The following is a 21,992-nucleotide window of genomic DNA, read 5'->3' on the forward strand; positions in this document are numbered from 1 at the left end:
AACTGACATGGATACTAATGTTATTCCCTTATACATTGTCAATGTGCTTAAACATTTATTGTGACACCTCCATATTTATTTATTCTTATGTAACCTTGTATCACTTTTTCTCCTAATAAAAAAGGTATAATCAGGTGATGTGCAAGATTTGTTCTACACATTTTATTTGAGCAGACCTACAATTAAAGAAGCAAATTCTCAAAGCAACCACAAACTTGTTTGCATGGGACAAGAATGTTTTGTCCAACAACTGACCAATCATTGGTGAGATAGTATAGTTATTGACCAATCCCATAAAGCCTTCATGCTTCTAACTGTAACCCTAATTCTAACCAAAGTCTCAACATGCCGGCTTAAACTAATCTCTACCTCTGACCTCCAACAATAACCTGTAAAACTAACCCTAACTATATGAACTATGTGTGCACATAGGCAGGTGGATAAATGAAAAATACTATAGTTTAATGATCCATGTATGGTACTAAATATTGCTATATAGTCGGTATAGCTTTATCACTCTATATAAACAAAAAATCTAGAATGACAAATATATACAACTATGCTACTAATACTTGTAAAAGCATCACTCATCAAGAGGGATACAACTCTTCAGTGACATATCCTGTTAACTTTCCAAGTTCTCCTTAAATCCATAGAACATATATTCAGATGTTCGTAGGTTTGGAGAAGAAGGCAATATAACAAAAAACAAAAATACACAGTGAATACACCTCTGCTAAAATACCGTTCCCTAGCCATATCCTTAATAACGTGCCAGGTATTCATTTAAGATCAGGAATTCAAGGGAAATACACTAGACAAGAATCATGCAAATATATGGCTGTTGGGTGACTGCCTGATTGCCACCCTTTGGCCTTCATGTATAGAGAAACAACGGCACAGTAATATCACTGATGCCATTATCAACAAAAGGATTTGCATAGATGGCATTCAAATATGTCAACCATTTCCTTGGTGCACTTCAGCATTTACATTTAACATTCTTTTTATATGTGGTTTGTAATCAGCACAGGCAAACAGACTATCTCAGCTATACTAATGCTGATCATTTCTAAAAATCTAGTTCGCTATAGATTCGTAAGGGAACCGAGGTGAAATTGTAAATGTCAACAGCATTTTCCTGTCCGTTCTCACCATTTAATGGGTTCCATATAATAAGCATTGTTGTGCCGTTTAAGAACCTTGTAAACAGCTCATCACTGAAACAGTAGCGCATGCAATGTTTACACAAGCTAGACACAGAATATTTGTTTAATCCTTTTTTTATTTGATTTTTTTTTGTTTGTTTGTTGTTGTTTTTTTTTTTGTTTTTTTTTTGTTTTTTTTTTTGCTTTTTTTAGTTGGGTGAAATTGTCATATAGAATTATATTCTAACTCTTTTAGCACTGTATCACTCACAGAAAGGATACACAGTGTACTCTAGCTTTGAGGAGTACAGTTTTGTTGAAGCCAATAGACAGGTTTGGAGCAAACACAGCATTAGTTTATGACACTTTTGTAAACATGACTCATTGTGTGTGGTGTGGGGTGTTTGATTTCTGTTTTTCACTATGCTTTCCATTGAGAGCCTTATGAAAATATACATATGTATCATGTTACTCACTTGAAGAGAGATTTCGTGATTTGAACATCACTGGAGAGCTCACTTAGGTCAGCAGCAACATATATTAATCAAAACTGATTTAAAAGTAAAATGTGACATTTATCAAAGATGAAAGTCCCTACATCGATTGTGATTATTTTTCTACTTGAGTCACTGCAGTGTTAGATTTGCATTTTTGGTTCTGGAAAATAACAGATTGACTTTTTGGACTTGTATAATAAAGACAGTATAATAATACCTACAATTACACTTGGAAACCTTTCACAAACTGACAATATCTGGAGCTTTATCTTATATGAAGATTTGCTAAAAATATATATTGTTTTAGCAGACTATAGTAAATCATTTATGGCTGATTTCATTGGACATATTAAAACTTTGGCCTACTTTTACATAATCTACTCTGTTTGTTTGTATGAGGATGGAAAGAAACTAAAATTGATCTTTCTTTGTAAAAAAAAGTGTAACATTGATCTAGAACTGCATGGTGTCCTTTGATGCCAAACTGAATTTTAAGAATTGTCTCATTCTGTATTAGGCATCGTTAGTTGATAGTATGTGTCTTCTTGAATGAGCAGACTGCTATGGCAATAGCACAGTCGTTTTGAAACAAAGTGACGGCAATATTCACCAGCGTGAAGCAATACTATATAACTTTCAGCTGCCTGACAGTGAAAGGACACTTAAAACGCCATAACAACATTTGGTTATTCCCTAGGTCAGGGATAGGCAAACTTTGGCACTCCAGTTGTTGTGGACTACATCCCCCAAAATGCTGGATGACGAAGGTTGCCTATGCCTATGTCTAAGTAATCATCTCCATCAATTGACTAGTTGCATTCAGTGTCTAGTGTAAAATCTAAGCATTTTGCATCCAACCATATACAAAACAGAATATTTACCAAGCGCCGATTTTAAAGAAAACATGGACCGAATGCATCCAGCCAGGACGCACATTCATAAATTATCATTTTGCAAGTGAAAAATAGTTTTAAGTACATTTTGCCGCTGGCAGTGCTGGCAACCAGTGGTCAAATAGTTCAGAATTTTTATGAACATTACTAAATGCAATGAATATTTAAAGGGAACCTAAAGTCACCCAGACCACTTTGTCTCGATGAGGCGGCCTGGGTGCAGTTGTCCTGTACTTTTAACCCTGCAATGCAAAACAATGACAGTAGAGGTGCTTCTCTGCACTGACTGAGTACAGGTAGTCCTCACTTTACGACAGACCTGATTAACAACGCCTCGGACTTATGACCAGCTCTCTACCATGGGGATTCGAGGGGTTCCCCACATTAGAGAGCTGCTCTTTACATAGAAAATAGGCATGTGCATGGGGAAAAATTTCGGTTCGGCATTCCGAAATTCGGCATTTTCGCAATTCGGGACTTCGGCAACTTTGGAACTTCGGCACTTCAGCACTTCGGAACTTCGGCACTTCGACACTTCGGAAATTCGGCAACTTCGGCACTTCGGAAATTCGAGACTTCGGAATTTCAGAACTTCGGCATTTCGGGACTTCGGCACCTCGGGACTTCTCTTGCAGCCGCTTGGTAGATAACTCCCTAATTCCCACGGTATTAAGGAGTTATCTACCAAAAGGCTGAAATACCTAAATTGGTCTTTCAGCCAAATTTACTAATACTAAGTAAAAATTACTTAGTATTAGTACATTTTGCCCCTACTCGCTATACCGCGAGTAGGGTCATGTCTAGTAAACAGTGAGCAGCCTGTGAGTGGTGGGTGGGGGCCCTAACGTAAAATGATGGGGGGGGACCTATTGTCCTCCCCCTGGCCCCCACCCCTGAGTGGTGGGTGGGGGCCCTAAATTATAATAAGGGGGGGACCTAATGTCCTCCCCCCTGGCCCCCACCCCTGAGCGGTGGGTGGGGGCCCTACAGTAAAATGAGGGGGGGACCTAAATACTAATAAGGGGGGACCTAATGTCCTCCCCCCTGGCCCCCACCCCTGAGCGGTGGGTGGGGGCCCTACAGTAAAATGAGGGGGGGACCTAAATACTAATAAGGGGGGGACCTAATGTCCTCCCCCCGGCCCCCATCCCTGAGCGGTGGGTGGGGGCCCTACAGTAAAATAAGGGGGGGGAACCTTAGGTCTTATTTTACTGTAGGGCCCCCACGTACCACTCAGGGGTGGGGGCCAGGGGAGGGACATTAGGTTCCCCCCTTATTTTACTGTAGGGCCCCCACCCACGCAGGGTGGGGGCCAGGGGGAGGACATTAGTTTCCCCCCTTATTATAATTTAGGGCCCCCACCAACCGCTCAGGGCTGGGGGCCAGTGGGGAGGACATTAGGTACCCCCTTATTCTGATTTAGTGCCCCCACCCACCACTCAGGGGTGGGGGCCGGGGGGAGGACAATAGGTCCCCCCCATTATTTTACATTAGGGCCCCCACCCACCGCTCAGGGGTGGGGGCCAGGGTCACGGGAGGGGGGAACTTATTTTTTATTTTTATTTTTTTTACAGTGATCAGCCACAGGCTGCTCACTGTTTAATAGACATGCCCCTACTCGCTGCATAGCGAGTAGGGGCATAATTTACTAATACTAAGTAATCTTTACTTAGTATTAGTAAATTTGGCTGAAAGACCAATTTAGGTCTTTCAGCCTTTTAGTAGATATCTCCCTAATACCGTGGGAATTAGGGAGTTATCTACTTATTCATTCCTGTGAATACATTGACTGACCAAGTAAGTTACAATTTATATGAATGTATGTTACTTGATTGTTGTAAGTGTTGCAAATGCTTACAGCTTAATCCTGGCTATGTTTGTATACTTTTTATTTAAAATTGAATACAATGTAACATTCTTCTTCTTTCACTGGGTAAGTATATTAGTACTTAGGCAATACTGTGCTTCGGAACTTCGGCACTTTGACACTTCGGACCTTCGGCAACTTCGGAACTTCGGCACTTCGACACTTTCGGTAATTTTGGAACTTCGGGACCCCGGCAATTCAGCAATTCGGACATTCGGAAGTACCCGAATGTCCGAATTGTCCGAAATTCGTCCGAATACATATTCGGACCGAAACGAATTGCACATGTCTAATTGAAAAGAACATAGACAAGTGCACCAGAGCAAGAAATCCCTGAACATTCCCCGAACGTAGGTTACAGGGATTCCCTGCTCTGGTGCAGTTGTCTATGTTCGGGGAAATGTCCCCGAACATAGATTTAAGGGATTCCCTGCTCTGGTGCACTTGTCTATGTCCACAACCGAGTCGTAAGAACGGTACCTGGTCAGTAAGTGAAGAGTGTCTGTACATAGCAGTCACTTGAAGAGGAAACTCATATGAAAACATTGGTTTCAATGCTTTCCTATGAGAAGCCTTGGATGTACGCGTGGTGCATGATGCGCATATGCATCAGATCCCCAATGATCCTGTATAAGGTGTATAAGTGAGCAGCACCGGGAGAGCCTTGGTGTTGAAAAAAAGACAAGTAAAACATTTTTTAATTAATATTGCACACTGAGGGGAGGGGGGGCTGTATTTACCTTTAAATCTATATTTAAACTTATTTATGATACTTTGTCATGATTTGTATTCTGCACATATAATATATAACACTATATTTTGATGGCTATATAGAGAGCAAATAAAATAAATAAAAATGTTATAGTATTTAATCACTTTTGTATTGGAAGATTGGATGTCCGTGATACTATGTGTACTATGCAATATGTATTCACTAAGAAATTATGTATTGGAATCTGTCACAAACTTAGTACACCATACAAAGAACGCTGTCAGAATCCACACTAAGGCCTCCATTCAATATACACTAAGCCGCTACTTGGTGCATTTCCATTCAAATGAATAAGATTAAATGCCTGTGGAACAGAGAGCGGGCACAGAGTTAACTCTTTTTTAACTTCCATCTGGTAGAATTCGAAGGCCTTTAATGTAATTCTAGAAATTGTAATATATGGATAGTATGTACCAGCACCACAAATATTTGGTATTATATCTGAATATGACAGTCCTCTGATGTAAAAAGCCACAAAGCCTTTTTAGGAGCCACCCCAAAGCGTTATAATCTGGCCATCATTCTCAGTAGCCTACAGTCTGCACATCAAAGTGTTTAAAATATATAATCAAAACCCACATATATTCTGTGATCGCATAAAAGGAATATGTAACATTATCAAGAGCCTTATTGTTCTGCTAAAGATGTCATTTTGCACGTACAGAATAGAGCAGAATTGTGTGCATTTTAAAGGGATAAAAGTTTTTTTTTAGTTCAAGGCACCAGTCAATAAATGAACGAGGGCTGGACACTTGTCAATCTGCAGGTCACAGTTACAGTCTGAATACAAGCACCAATAACACACACTATACGTAGACCTGATTTATACACTCACTATCTGGTGAAGGCGTTTTCAGCCGGGTCAAGTCAGGTCAAGAACCCAGCTGCTTTTAGAACAGGCTGGAAGAGGTAGCACTTGAAGAGCTAAACTGTTTTGTTTTTTCCAGCACATTGTACCCTATAACTGGTTAACGTTAAAATGTATTCAAATGGATTGCAGCTTAATTAAGACTCCAAAACACACAAAACCCCAGAGACATTACAGACACATAACGGGCTATGTGTAGAGCAAAGAGAAATTCCGGGGCAACGTTCTAAAAATGAAGTAGTCACCAGGGATACCAACAGAATGTCCGTGCATATAACCCTTTCTACGTATCTCACTTTGTTGAGGATAATAGAAAATGAGGGTGAGGAATGTCAGCCTACATGCAATTATTTAGTTTTACAATAATTATACAAACAATTACAAAAAGTATTTCCTCCATCATACATAATAATTAGACAAAACACATACTTAGCCAAAAAGATTACACATAAGTCTGAGAGGATTTTTCCCTTTCTAATTTGGATTCTCAAAGAGTGTTCAGTTCTCTAATTTAAATTTAACCCCTTAAGGACACATGACATGTGTGGCATGTCATGATTCCTTTTTATTCCAGAAGTTTGGTCCTTAAGGGGTTAAAGGAACACTATAGTCACCTAAATAACTTTAGCTAAATAAAGCAGTTTTAGTGTATAGATCATTCCCCTGCAATTTCACTGCTCAATTCACTGTCATTTAGGAGTCAAATCACTTTGTTTCTGTTTATGCAGCCCTAGCCACACCTCCCCTGGCTATGATTGACAGAACCTGCATGAAAAAAAAAACTGATTTCACTTTCAAACAGATGTAATTTACCTTAAATAATTGTATCTCAATCTCTAAATTGAACTTTAACCACACGAAGGAGGCTCTTGCAGGGTCTAGCAAGCTAATAACATAGCAGGGGATAAGAAAATCTTAATTAAACAGAACTTGCAATAAAGAAAGCCTAAATAGGGCTCTCTTTACAGGAAGTGTTTATGTAAGGCTGTGCAAGTCACATGCAGGGAGGTGTGACTAGGGTTCATAAACAAAGGGATTTAACTCCTAAATGGCAGAGGATTGAGCAGTGAGGCTGCAGGGGCATGTTCTATACACCAAAACTGCTTCATTAAGCTAAAGTTGTTCAGGTGACTATAGTGTCCCTTTAAGTAATACTATAGGCGTGTTATGAGTATATTATAAAAGCGCTAATGCTTTTTGGAGACATTTTTCTCTTATCTTATTGTTTTTGAAGGAGGAGTTGTTTATCCAACCCATAACCTTTTCCATCTGTAATTGGTAAATATTTTGATCTTTCCACTGGGAATATTGTATTTCATGTTGTTGTTTCCAATCTCTCGCTATTAGAATTTTGACTGCCATAAAGCCATGAACTTCAAGATAGTATTGTGTTTTATTTAGGATGGGCCAGAACATATGCAAAAGGGCCATTTGCGGTTTACTTTCTACTTTAATCTGGTCCGTACCTACCAAGAACTCAAAAGCCCAATCCCATAGTTTTTTCATTTTAGGGCAACTCTACCAAGTATTTAGGTCAATTTTACGTTATCGCGTAGGCACCAAATACCATCTATTACTTACTTTAAAGAATGTTTTTCTTAGTGATAGTTTTTCCCGTTTCCATATAAAATTTCTAAGACTTCTTTGAATGAGCTCTAACCGGCACTCTGGTATTCTTAAAGGAACCATTTTAAAAAAGTAAGTCCATATGGAGAGAATAAACGCATTTACAATGTTAATTCTACCTAGCCAATTTACTATAACACTACTCCGTTTTTTCATAGTGATATTAGTAACTTTCATAATCCTCAATATATTAGCTTCTATAATCCTATCTAATTTTTTAGGGAACGTATCCTTCATTTCAGTAAAGTTATAAGTATTTAAAATATCTTGTCTCAAATTTAGATCCATATTCATAAAGAAAGCCGTTGTCTTTTCAATATTTATTGTATAATTTGAAATCTGACTAATTTTGTCTATTTCCTTCAACACATGCTATTATTTTGTTAGATAATAAACATTGTTTCTTAGTTATAGCTTTTATTGAACACCGATAGCATATCTAACTTGGAAAGTGTTTAACAGTATTTACACCTAATTAAAATGTTCTACATATTCAATTACCAGCAGTTCAGAGAAAAAAATAAACATGCATTTTATAAAATTTGCACAAATATTTCTAGGCCTTACCTTTGATTAGCTGCAGAAGACGCTTCTGCATCTAAGAAAGATCCACCCCCTTTTTGCCAAGCACTTAATTCATTGTTAGCGCTAGACACTGTCCAATGACATTTCGCGTAGAGAAACATTGAAGATTAATCTCTAGTCTAAGCTTTTCGTGAAGATGGATGCTTGTATTGAAAATTAAGGATCCGTATACAAAAGTCAAACTTTAGTGCTACACTAGTTTAAATGCCCTTTTTAAAGGTATTGAGGACGTAAATTCTTAAAGGACCCCTCTAGGCACCCAGACCACTTCAGCTTAATGAAGTGGTCTGGGTGCCAGGTACCTCTAGGATTAACCCTTTTTTTTATAAACATAGCAGTTTCAGAGAAACTGCTATGTTTATAATGAGGGTTAATCCAGCCTCCAAATCCTCTAGTGGCTGTCTCATTGACAGCCGCTAGAGGCGCTTGCGTGCTTCTCACTGTGAAAATCACAGTGAGAGCACGCAAGCGTCCATAGGAAAGCATTGTAAATGCTTTCCTATGCGACCGGCTGAATGCGAGCGCGGCTCCTGCCGCGCATGCGCATTCAGCCGATGACGCCGCGATCAAGATGGAGAGGAGGAGGAAAGCTCCCCGCCCGGCGCTGGAAAAAGAGGTAAGTTTAACCCCTTCCTCTCTCCAGAGCCCGGCGGGAGGGGGTCCCTGAGGGTGGGGGCACCCTCAGGGTACTCTAGTGCCAGGAAAACAAGTATGTTTTCCTGGCACTAGAGTGGTCCTTTAAGGGCTCAGCCAATTCCTGGATGAAGCTTATTGGAGTTATATTCCCTATAAGCAGTTAAATCCAATGTATATTTTAGCTTCCACTCCAGCACTTGCCCTCACTTGGCTGAGAATCAAATTTGTTAGTGAGAGATTTTACCAGTCCTTCAATCTTGCTCTTCTCCTACCAAATCACTCTTCCATCTACTGAGATGTGTGTTTGGGGGTGTCATCAATGTAAAATATGGGTAAGGGGTTCACCAATACGTTATTTAGAATGCCCCCATGTACCAAAAGGATGGCCTGTCATAACCCTTAAAGGAACACTGTTGCATTAGGAATAAAATCTGTATTCCTAATGCTATTATACTCCTGTCCCGACTCCTTCTAGGACCCTCAGTTTCAAAAAAAATGTAATACAATTTTACTTACCTTTTTTCCAGCACCACATGCTACTTAGCTCTCCTACCCCTGTAGTGTCACAGAGGGGGCAGGGCCTCCTCCGGCTAAGGCCAATCTAATACTCCTTGTAGGGACCTAATGCACATGAGCAGCATCTGCCGAGTGAGCATTCAAAATCTCCCGTAGGAAAGCATTGAGTAAATGCTTTCTTTTTTTTTTTTTATTCTTTTTTTTGCGTGCACAAGACTTATACATGGTGCAATGTATGCATCGTTTGAGAGGGTAACAGGCTTTAACATTGGGTAAATAATGCATTTGATAAGTTTTAGCACAATTTTTTTTTTTTTTTAGTATAACATGCGTAAGATCCTAGGTAGAGGTTGGGTTCGTATAGGGGTTTAGTCGTGCAATTCGTCTGCGGGTGCAGTACTTAGGTCATGGGTCAGTGTCAGAGGCGTGACCCTATAAGTGTTAGAAAGTAGTTGCGTGGAGGTGCGTAGTGGTGCTAAGGTCCGTGTGGGTGCACTGGGTGTCGTTTTGTCGGTCAGGTAGTCTGGTGAGTGGTACATGTGCTCATTTCTACTTTCTGAAGTGGCCTGGTCATCTAGTTCCACTGAAGACCACTCGTGAGGGGTGGTGGCCCTAATCTAGGGGCTGTCGGGGGGGTAGGTTTTGGCTTAGGCTATGGCTTCTGGTTGGTAATGAGGCAGCTCGCCAGCGTCCTCACCGGCTATCTCCTCTAACTTGCGGTAAACGGGTAATAACGTAAACATCAGCATTGTATTGCGTGGAAGGTGGGTTGTCACTTTTTCTGTGATCTGTTGCATGCTCGTTTTGAGCGCTGGTAGGTCTGCTGCCAGCAGGCGTTGTATATCCTGCAGCATAGTTTGCATCTGCTGCAGGTCCTGCTTGGTGGCTGGGTCTGCTGTTCACTGTGGGGGTATGGATTTAGTGGTTGTGATCTGTATGGGCTGTGGGGTTCTCTGAGTGTCCCCCTGAGTGGTTTGTGCAGGTGAGGTGTCTGCCTGTGGGGGGTCTGAGCACTGGTCGGGCGCCATTTTGGCTGGGGTTTTTTCTGTAGCAGTGCCCCTATATCAGGCTGTGCTGTGGCAGTACCTTGGTGTGGTCTTTGTGATCTGCGCCCCATCTCCTCATGGGATTGGTCGGGGTCCTGTAGTTGATCGTCGCTTGGGTCTCCCAGGCTCGCCCCACAAGTACTCCAGGCCGCGGTAGTTTGGCGTGTAGTAGGCCCGGATTTTCGTTTTGGGCTTTGCCTGCCTCGGATTGTACCTAAATGGCATCGGGCGGTGCAGGATGATCTCCCTCGGGCAATGCAAGTATTTGATTGCGTGGATGGCATGTAGTTTCGGTGATGTTTGACGGATTCAGTTTGATTCGCACAGAGCTGCTAGAAATGGCGTCCGTCTCGCTCCGCCGCTAAGCCCCGCCCCGAGTAAATGCTTTCTTATAGGGCTTTTGTGTCAAGAGACCAAGTTTTACTCCTTACTCGTCCAGTGCAGCAGAAGCATCATATTGACAGCCACTAGAAAATGTAAACATTGCAGTTTCTAAAAAAAAAAAGTAAAGAGGACTGGGATACTGCACCCAGACCACTTCAATGATGTAAAGTGGCCTGGGTGACTATAGTGGTCCTTTCATGTACAACACCAGGGTGCATCTATAAATGCATCCATGAGTGTTGGGAACTATCCAGCAAATCTTCTTCATTTTTACAGTGTTTACCAGGAAAATAATATTAGTAGAAATATCAAAAGCTGACTTTTGCCACGTTATCGGAAACTGTTATTCTAAAGAAGTTATTGCAACTGGTTTTGCAATTAGAGTTTATTTCAAGCTAGTTATTAAACTTAAAATGCAAGTCAGCTCCAAGGTTGGCACAAATCGAGATTACTTGGATGAATGGAAAGTTGTGATTTAGAATAAATGACGTAAAGGTGGGTGTTCCTAAAATAATTCATAATTGGTATTTCTCTTGAAATTGTCACTTTTATGAATTGGGATGTGGGTGGGTCAGTTCAGGATACTGAATTGCTTTAGGGTTCTAAACTGTCCATTTAAATGACAAGGTGGTCTGGGAATGTAGGAGATCATTGTGTAGTAATTGATACAATCACACTGGCATTCTGATATAGCTTGGTTGATGGAACAATTTTAAACTGATTTCTTTTTTTTTTTTTTAAATGGAGAAGATTTAAGTTTGATTCCTGAAACATACTGAGAGTCACTTAAGAGTTAAATTGGTTTGTAGGAGGTGGATTGGTATGTTACTGGTATTTTAACAGATAAGGCATTCATTATTCAAGGTAGTAAAATTCCAAGTCAATCATTAGCAAACGAAAAAACAGAATTTAAATATATTTTAAACATGAATTTTACCAGCAGAGTATTATTAATTAACCGGTTGCTTACCTGGTGGAACTAGGTTTGTCATTTAGCTGACTGTCATGTTCTGTTAATGGAAACATCACCAAGTGATTTTCAAAGTGCCCATTTCTAAGTAATTATTGAAAGTTTCCAAAATATTGCTTAGTAAATAGACAGTGGTCTTCCTTACTGATCCAGATCCAAGTCAAATAATGAATATAACCCAGAGCCCTATGTGCCTCACAAACATGAGAAATATATGTTTTTAATGGTTATTCACTAAAGGGTTTATTCGCTAAATTCTGAATTATTACTAATTGAAATCCAACTCACAAATCAAAAGGCAAAACACTTTATCCGGAAAACAATATTCAACTTTGCTATAGTTATTTAGCCTCAACCAGCACCTACGTTTAGCATCTCCATGCTCTGCATGAAGACACTAAACAATCCCCATAGAGATGCATTGATTCAATGCATCTTTATGAGTAGGCGCAGTGTGACGTTTTGCTATGCATGCGCAATAGCATCCCAATGTTTTCTGATGGGAAAGCCTTGGATTGGCTGAGATCATCAAGATGGATGATCTCAGCCATAGAGGCGGAGCTAGGTGGAGCCAGCCATGGTGAGACCAGCTCGGCAATGGAGAAAAGGCAAGTTTAAAACTTTTTTATTCCATTCAGAGGGGGGATGGGGGCTAAAACAGATAGTCCAGCACTATAGAGTTAGGAATATATGTCATAGGTTAGCTATGCTTTAACTTCATCTACCCTTACCTTAAACTTTGAATTCACTTTGAATGCTCACTTTAGTTAATAGTACTGTTTGAATTCCCAGCAATTCACATTTTAGTTAATAATCTTGATTATATCATAAAGTCTCCTTAAGTTTCTTTGAATAAACCCACACATATTCACACCTAAAATAACATAATACTAAAATGCATACTGGAAAAAGGTGAAATAATTCAATAATTATAGGAGGAATGAATAATATTCTTTCTTTTTAATAACAATTGAAAAGCATGTCAAGCACATGTCTGAAAGATGATAACTCCTCGGCTTTCTACCACTAACAAATACATCTTTATTGAAACAGCATCTTACTTTGCTAGAAATGAGCATTTTGCTCATTTCCTGCAAAAACACACTGAAAAAAATAAGTCTGGATTAAAAAGGGATTTAATTGCTCAAATTTCTATTGAGCTATTCAACATGTGAAAGAAAAGTCAAGGCTGTCTTGTTGCGAGAGAGAGGTTTTTTTTTTTTTTTTTTCATATACTGAACATCAATCTTTCTTTGCTTTGCCACCAGTATCTTTTTCATTTGGACTTTGCTTTTTTGAGTTCCAGTGACTCAAGCAGTAAGTAATCTGACCAGCCATACACTCACTCATCTACGACTTTCAAATTTTAACTCGTTTTTACAGGTTTTGTTCTTTTTGTAACTTTAGGTGATGAACTTGCAAATTCCTTATGTGGTTCACTAACCCACAAAGGTAAATTATTAGAGACAGCTAGAGAAGGCATTGGGAAATGAAAAATGCATCAAATCTATAGCCAACATTAACAGCTAACTTCATACAAAAACTTTGAGAAGTAATTAAAATATTTTACTCATTTTAGCCTGCTTGAACCAATTTATCCGGTTTGACGAATAACACTAAAATTAAAACGAAATTTGTATATTCTTAAATTCTTAAATTTTGTGATAGAAAAAAAATATATTAAATGTACATGTATTCGGCAGGAGGATGTTAAATCATAAAATGTGGGCTGTGAGTCCCTTGTAGTCAGTTCCCTAATATATCTGTACCCAATCCCCCTATATTTAGTTACAGTTCCACAAGGATGCACAATGTTTTTCACAGACCCCTGACCCACCAAAAATGGTAGGTGGAGGTAAAGAGATTGGGGTTCCTTTTGATTTTAGCATGGTATTTCTTTTTTATTATTATTTTAAGAGTATGTCTGTTGGCAGCTCAATGATGGGGAATAAATTGGTACACATAGAATGACTTTTAATCTGGCCCAAGTCAAGTATTTCTTTGTTGATTTGTTCAAAATTGTTAGAACATGGATTTTATGTTAGACAATCTGCAACAGTTTCACCTAACATCAACCAACTTGAACAGACTTTTATCAACGAATTGTCATCGCGCTGTCGTTTAGTGAATAATGTTCATATTTTACATTATTTCTGTTATTTCCTTGATTTTTGGGGCTTAGTTGAATATAAACTATGTTGTTGCTGGTTCTAGCCTGGTTCTAGCCTTTTTGATGGTATTTATTTTTCTATTTTTTTAGATGGGCAGAATAAGGTGAATGGAGTGTTTCATGGGTTCAGTACAGAGCCCAATCATCACAGGGACTTTGATGGGAGTACTTATGTGCAGTCAAACTGTTCTATTGACTTAAGTTCATTTACTTCCCCTGTGACATCAGAATTGGGGCTTTAAGTAACTGCGGTAGCATTGTTTCATTGGATGCTTCTCCAAATATTGACTTTTTTAAATTTTCTGTCTTTAGTCGCCACCAGGGCTGCCATCAGAAATTGTGGGGCCCCTGACACAGCTTAAGGTCTGGGCCTCCCCCCCCCCCCAGGGCCTGCCCCCGAGTCAACCCACAGGGCTGCCCCTGAGTCCGCCCACAATGACGCAGTGTGTGTACTCATTGTGGTGTATGTATAGTGGATGTAGAATGTGTGTAGCGGATGCAGAGTGCATGTGTAAAGTGGATGCGGTGTGTGTGTGTAATAGATGCAGTGTTTATAGTGGATGCAGATTGTGCATTTGTGTAGTATAAGGTGTATATTAGATGCAGAGTGTGTTTGTGTGTATTAGATGCAGTGTGTATAGTGCATGCAGAGTGTTATTTTTTTATTTTTTTTAAATGTAAATATTATTTTTTAAATATTATTTTTTTTTAAATAGTTTATTTTTCAACATTTTGTTTTAGTCCCCCTCCCTGCTTCTTACCTGGCCAAGGAGGGTGGAGATTGCGTTCCCAGTGGCATGGACTCTGCAGAGGGGGCCCGCAGCACACTCTCACTTCCCTTCCCAGCAGCTCCCCTGTCTAACTCTCGTGGCCCGCGTGTGGCACGGAGCGTTGCCATGTTAAACTGTGGCAATGCTCTGACGGCTGCGGGACTTGCGATATTTACACAGGGGAGCTGCTGGGAAGGGAAGTGAGAGTGTGCTGTGGGCCCCTTCTGCAACAAACAGGTAGCCGGGGGCCCGCAAGTACACATGTATATAGCGAAAATCGCTATATATATGTGTGTACATAGGCAATGTGGGGCCCGGAACTCCCAGAGCAGTCCAAACCCCCCAGGACCGCCGGACCCTTGACAACCGTCATGGTTGACATGACCTAATGGCAGCCCTGGTCGCCACTAATGGTACAATGCTTTCTTGGGCTAATGCATTAGATGTATTTATGTGTGTGTGTGTGTGTGTCTGTGTGTGTCTTCATGCGTGTATTTCTGTGTTCATCTAATTTAACCATTCTCTAACCATTATGCAATGATATTTCTCCCTGCATTGCCTGCCTTACTGATTCTCTTACCTAAAACTGCAGAGATTGATGTTTCCTGTGTATAACAATAAAGTTGAAAAATTTTGGGGTTTTTTTGTGTTTTTTAACCTGTTAGTTAATATATGGTTAAACACATGTACCCATCAACAGCTTGCTTGTAGCTTTTTATTGCAGTAACGAGATCCCACTGCTGGGTCACAGAGACTGCTAATTCTACATTAGTCTGATTATCTTGTATGGTGTCTGCTATATTCCAGAACATTAAACCATCTTAAGACGGATAAAGAGAAGGAAAACACATGTCTCGTCAAAAACTGTACAACACAACGTATGAGGGCAGCATTGAGAACTATTTAATGAAAGCGTCTTATTTAATATTGTTAAAAGAGCCAGAACATTCATGTTCATACAAGATAAACATACTTACAATTTTTTTATTTTTTTATTCTAATAAAACATGTAGATAATGATATTTCAATGTAACTATTTCTTTACAAAGGTTTGTACAATCCCTAATTGTGACAGTCCTTATCTTTATGGGGTAGCCGTGGTATTGTCTGTGATGGGGGATTTAAGAAACCCAGATTATGGCAGATATGATTTAACTTGCCCATTTTGTATCCAACTCAAAATCTAAATTTATACTTTTATCTGTTCCCCAGGAACCTAGCATTCTTTAGCCACGTTCCCCATTTTAGTAGAGCAACTCAAAATCTATACAATGTATCTATTGCTGTTTCTATGAAAATATGCAAGCATTATCTACTTTTATTTAACTTTGTTCATAACTTTTTAAATTGTGGTGATAAACAAACTGAAAAAGTTAGACCAAAAATGAAAATACGGTACTAAAGTTAACATAAATTTCTGATTTGGCCGTAATTGGGGGATTTTCCCTAACCCTGCTATTTTGGACTCTATTTCCACATCGATTTTTAATCCTTTACAAATGTATCAATTAAAACCTTAACCTAATGCATCTAATGCAAAACCTTAAAATTATCTGGTTAAAACCAAGCAGAGGTAACGTTCAATGATGTGTACTCATCTGTAATTGCAAAATTAAAGGAATGGAGTGTAAACACTCAAGCTGGATAATCTGTTAGGCGACCAAGGCTACTGCCTAGGGCCTGAAATCAATGGGTCCTGTTAGGCCCCTGTCTGGACTGGAGCCCCAACTCTGAGTGAACCATTTTTGAGCTGGCAGGGAGATCAATAGACCTCCATGCATGGCCCTGAGCTCCCTCACTTCACAGAGGTAACATTGTTGCCAATATCAGGTACAGACCACTTTAAGAGCACCCTTGCAGTCCCTTGGCACTCGTTGATGAATCAGAGTGCCGGAACTGCAAGGGCACTTTTAAAGTGTTCTATAACCTATATACACGAATTGGTCACAACATTAAAACCACCTGCCTAATACCATGTAGGTACTCCTCAGGTTTCTTAAATAGCTCTGATGCATCGAGGCATGGACTATTAAAGACATCTGAATGTATCCTGTGGTATCTGGTACCAAGATATTATCAGCAGATTCTTTAAGTCCTGCAAGATGCCAGGTGGGGTCTCCATGGATCAGATTGGTTGTTCCACCACATCCCACAGATGCTCAATCAGATTGAGATCTGGGGATTTTGGAGGCCAAGGTAACACCTTGAACTCTTGGTCATGTTCCTCAAATCATTCCTGAAAATTTGTTTGCAGTCTGGCAGGGTGAAGAAAAGGCACCATTGCCATTAAGGGGTGTACATAGCCTGCAAAAATGTCAAGGTAGGTGGTATATTTCAAAGCAACATCCACATGAATGCCAGGACCCAAGGTTTCCCAGCTACACATTGCCCAGACCATAACGCCACCTCCACTGGCCTGCCTTTTTCCCGTAGAGCATCCTTTCCTGGATAAATGACACACATGCACACAACCATCTACCATCTAAAAGAAAATTTGATTCATCAGACCAGGCAACCTTTATTCATTGCACCATGATCCAATTCTCATGCTCACGTCACTGTTGAAGGCACTTTCAGCTGTGGACAGTGGTCATCATGGGCACTCTGACCGTTTGTGTGTACACACATACATACGCAACAAACTGTGATACACTGTATGTTCTGACACCTTTCTATCATGGCCAGTGTTACGTTTTTCAGCAATTTAAACTTCAGTAGCTCTTCTGTTTTATCAGACCAGACAGCTAGCCTTGTCTCACTATGTGCATCAATTAGCCTTGGGCCCATGACGCTGGTTCACCTGTTGTCTTCCTTTATCCACTTTTGGTAGGTACTAACCACTGCGTACTAGGAATAAAACACAAGGCTTGACATTTCTGAGATGCTTGCCTGCTTCCAACACATGAAATTCAAGAACTTACTGTTCACATGTTGCATAATATATCTCACACATTGAAAGGTGCCCCTGTAACAATTTAATCAATATTATTCACATCACCTGTCAGTGGTTTTAATGCTGTGGCTGAATTGTGTAGTTGTAGATCATGAAGATTGTCCTCAGACCACCAGGTCACCAGTTCAAATTCCATTGGCCCATCAGGTAATGTAAGTAGGAAGGGTGGGAGAACGTACACACACCACTTACACTCCCCAACACAGACACACAATTCAGCCACCATGCTTATAAATCTCTACCAGCACACACAGACACACTCAGCCTCCCTCATACAGCTCTCACACTACTCCACACACAAATTCAGCCAACACACATACATCATTTAGAGAAACAGAACCCAGGGCTCTATGAGGGGGCCCCATCTGACACCCTCCCTGTGGCCTGAGAAACACCAAATATCATCAAAGTAGATTTATTTCACCATTTTGCCCCCAAATGCAGGGTCTTTGTCAAGTTGGGGTAACAAAGCAAGACGTACTGGACTATTTTACTTTGGCAAGAAGACAAATAAAATAAGAGCTCTTATATATAAATATTGTTTAGACATCCGTACCAAGAAACTTGAACAACCAGTACAAGTATACTTCCTTAAATGCAATCACAGTGTCCCAATAGAAATTGCTAATTAATGATTCGGTTCTCAGTCAAACAAGAGGAGTGGATTGGCAAAAAACCCTTGAAAAGTGTGCAGCTTTTTAGGAATACTTAGTTTTATGCACTAAGTCTTATAAGATGAAAGCTGACAATGCACCACGAGAGGTGATCTATAGACATTGGGTCAAAGTGCAGCAGTGAGAGATTAAGCATCAGGTAAGTATAACTCCCTTCTAAGAATGCCACCTTCAATGGTCTTTGCAAAATAAGTCCCCTGAAGGTAACAGAACCACTTTAGCCATCTTGACTTCATCACATGAATAGTCCAGAATATATATATATATATATATATATATATATATATATATATATATATATATATACCCATTTCATCAAAACAATAAGTTATATGGTTGGCGACAACAATACTATAAGATTTGATACTTTTTAATAAATGTGTTGGATTCCAAACTTAAATTTGATTTGACAAGGCGGACCATTGTTTTATTTTAACCCAGTTCTTAAAACTGCTGTTCTGGCTCATTGGTATTGTAGTTTTAAGGAATTATATATGAATCAACACACTGAAACAAATTCAGATATGTAAATTAACCCCTTAAGGACACATGACATGTCATGATTCCCTTTTATTCCAGACGTTTGGTCCTTAAGGGGTTAAATGTATTGGCATACTAAACTCCAATTAGAAAAACTCAGAAGACAGACAGAAGCCCCGTGTTAGCTATATTCTGATTGGCTGCTTTGTGCTTTTAGCAAATCAGAATTTATCTGGAATTCAAATCATGGCCAGTGACGAGGTAATCCAGAGTTGAGGATAAACTTCAGACATCAGCAGTGACAGATAGTGTTGACTTCCTGACTTGTTGTGCTTTACCCACTCCATCTCCAGTCATCAATAAAGTGGAGAGGGAAAACTATAGATATAATTACAACAGACACATTTTTTTCCAAAACACACGTATCTGTAGTCCTTTTAATTCTAATAAAGGTTTTTTTCATTTTTGCAACAAAAACTGGAGGGGGCAGCTGCCCCTATTGAACAGCCACCACTGGACCTCAGTGTGTTGTCGTATACATACCGCCAAGTAATGTATAAGTAAAAATTATTCATGCACTTCACGCACATTTCTGAACTTCTTGCACTCTTTCACAAAAACACAAACGGAAAGCATTACTGTTCCTTTAAGCATAGTGGCACAGAGACTAAACTATTAAATCACAAGGATGCAATTGTGTTTCGGTTGATGAGATTGTTGCAATTAAACCTGGGGTTATAATCACACTATTGTGTGAGATATAAAAAGTTTCACAGAGATGCCAAATGCAGGTGTCATTGACAGGAATCCTTGTGCTGGCTGTGGGGGAATGATTAAAACATATTATTCATAATTTAGACAGTGTAGCATGTTCTTTAATAACATAGGGACCAATGATATGTCATGCCATAGTCAAGCTCTGGCCACTAAAGCCCAATGCCAATACGTAATGTCCTTAGCATCTGTAGCTTCCTGACGGTAAATGAGTGGGGCATATGATTTTGATATTGCATCTTTAACGACTGGTTTGTTATAACAACATTATTCTATAATTGATCCTTAAACGCCTGCACGGATTGGCTTGTAGAGATTTTACTAATAGTTCATGCTGATGGTTCAATAGAATTTTAAAACACTGAATGAGGACAATGTATTTAGGTATTATATAGTTCTGTATATTACAGGTGTTCATGGGATATTTCTGAGGACAAACATCCTTGATGAAAACAGGTACCAGTCAGGAGACTGTCCCCTGAGGACACATGGTCACTATGTTTTTGTTCAAAGGGAAAAAAAAAAGTCCCCACTGTTCTAAGCAAGGCTGCTTGTTGCTTGTAGGTCTTGATGTATAATTACTTACTTGATTCTCCATAAGGAGCTTATGCGAGGAGTTGAGAGAAGAAAGCTGATTACTATGTGAATATGTCTGTGCAACCCTGCAGTGGCTTTGCCAATACAGAGTGCAGGAAATCAATTTCTAGTCCAGTTAAGCCTACAACAATAGACCCTCAATTTCATTGTATAGCAATTAAGTTGTTCACAAGACAAGAGGGGACTGGTGGAAAAGATTTTTTTCCGAGAAGCACAGTGAGGGGAAGACTCCATCGCTGATAGATTAATGCCAAAGGCCCACACTCTTTAGATTGTCTGCTAGTCACATGCTAGCCTTGGTTGCCAAGCAACCGTAAAGCCCAGGGAAAAAAAGTTCTTTCTGAACTTGCAATCTGTAGCTGAGAGGAGTTTTGTGCCACAATAAGAACTAACATATGTGTTAGGACAAGAAACTGGCAGTGTTTTAACCAATGGGCAAATCAATCTTACTGGCACAGTTATCAGGCATTACTGGAAACTAATCAACTCAAATAGATTAAACAGTACAAAAAAAAACTATTGAAGAACCTCTTGGAGAGCACTGTAAAAAAGGGTGCTTTTCAAAATTATTAGGGGCAGGTGGCAAATAGACAGAGAGAGAGGTGGATTTAAAGAAGCACTGTTTTTTTTTTATTCCATTTGTATTAATTAAAAAGTTGTATTCTCTTCCTAAACAAAAGTATTCTGTACAAGCAAATGCTGCTGTTTATGGATTGTGCTTAGCAGGTTCAAAATTAAATAACACCAACACAGACATCTCATTTCAATGACAATGCAACATATTCCATTCACAGTTATCACAAGCAACAAGATCACAAGAAGGAGCAATCATTGTGGCTTTCTTAGCAAATAAATAAAACAAATATGTCAATGCCTGCTGTAAATAATAATATAAGGGAGTATATTACTATATCAAAATGTTTGTTACATTTGGTACAACATACACACACTGTTAGAATATTGTATCTCTATTCACATACAATTGTACATTCCTTTTTTTTTTTAATACATTGTAAACATTGTTTTGTTTGTAATATTTTCTGATGATGCTGGTGACTCAACATTCTACTGCTATGTATCCATATATTTAAATCAAAACAGAAATACAGATCTGCTTGATAGTATCCAGCAATGACCATATGTAAATAACAACATCATATGGAACTTGCATCCTCTTGAAATACTGTCTGCAATTTTCTATAAAGTTAATTTTCTGTTTCAACATGTAGAACTCACCAAAGAGAATATCCCACAGGACTAAGCTCTAGTGGCAAATTGATGGTTAAATCATTAGAATTTTAAAAAAAAAACAATTTACCTTGGGAAGAGGTTCTCTGTATGCAGAGCAGGATAACCAGTCCCTGGAGACAGACTGCAGCAGGTCCCTGCATCCTATGGAGAGAGACCATCTCTCTATCACATGGAGAGAATGGACCAGCTTGTAGCTAGAGAGCTGGCCCAAGTGACACTAATGTGAATTCTTCCTTTAAGTAGCCAAGTGCTTGTCTTTTTTTTTTTTTCTTCTTCTTATCCAGTTAGTTGAGGAAGAAAGGCGTGTTCTTCAGTTGAGGCAACAGACTCCCACCCTCCAGACACCGCATAAAGCTCCTTATCCCTTTCAGTCAGAGAACCAGCGTGTACCAATAGCCACACAGTGCACTTCAGATTCCAAAGCACAAGTTTCTCCTAATGGAATGTGCTTCTTATAGAAAAATCAGGAAGGCTTATACAGTGTAACAATATATTAGCAAGTGTGTCAAATAAAT

The 21,992-nt window shown here is 39.4% G+C and overlaps 1 protein-coding gene across 1 annotated transcript in view; it reads right to left on the reverse strand.

The window, feature by feature from the left end:
* The window catches only part of LRP2 (LDL receptor related protein 2), a 176,142-nt gene extending 154,444 nt beyond the window's left edge, over positions 1-21,698 (reverse strand). The window contains exon 1 of the mRNA XM_063429700.1: positions 21,545-21,698. Within this exon, the coding sequence (XP_063285770.1) occupies positions 21,545-21,635 (91 nt within the window). The 5' untranslated portion in view covers positions 21,636-21,698. The remainder of the gene's footprint in view (positions 1-21,544) is intronic.
* Between the last annotated feature and the right edge of the window lie 294 nt (positions 21,699-21,992).

Source organism: Pelobates fuscus, chromosome 8, assembly GCF_036172605.1.
Source record: "Pelobates fuscus isolate aPelFus1 chromosome 8, aPelFus1.pri, whole genome shotgun sequence".
Classification (NCBI taxonomy): Eukaryota; Metazoa; Chordata; class Amphibia; order Anura; family Pelobatidae; genus Pelobates; species Pelobates fuscus.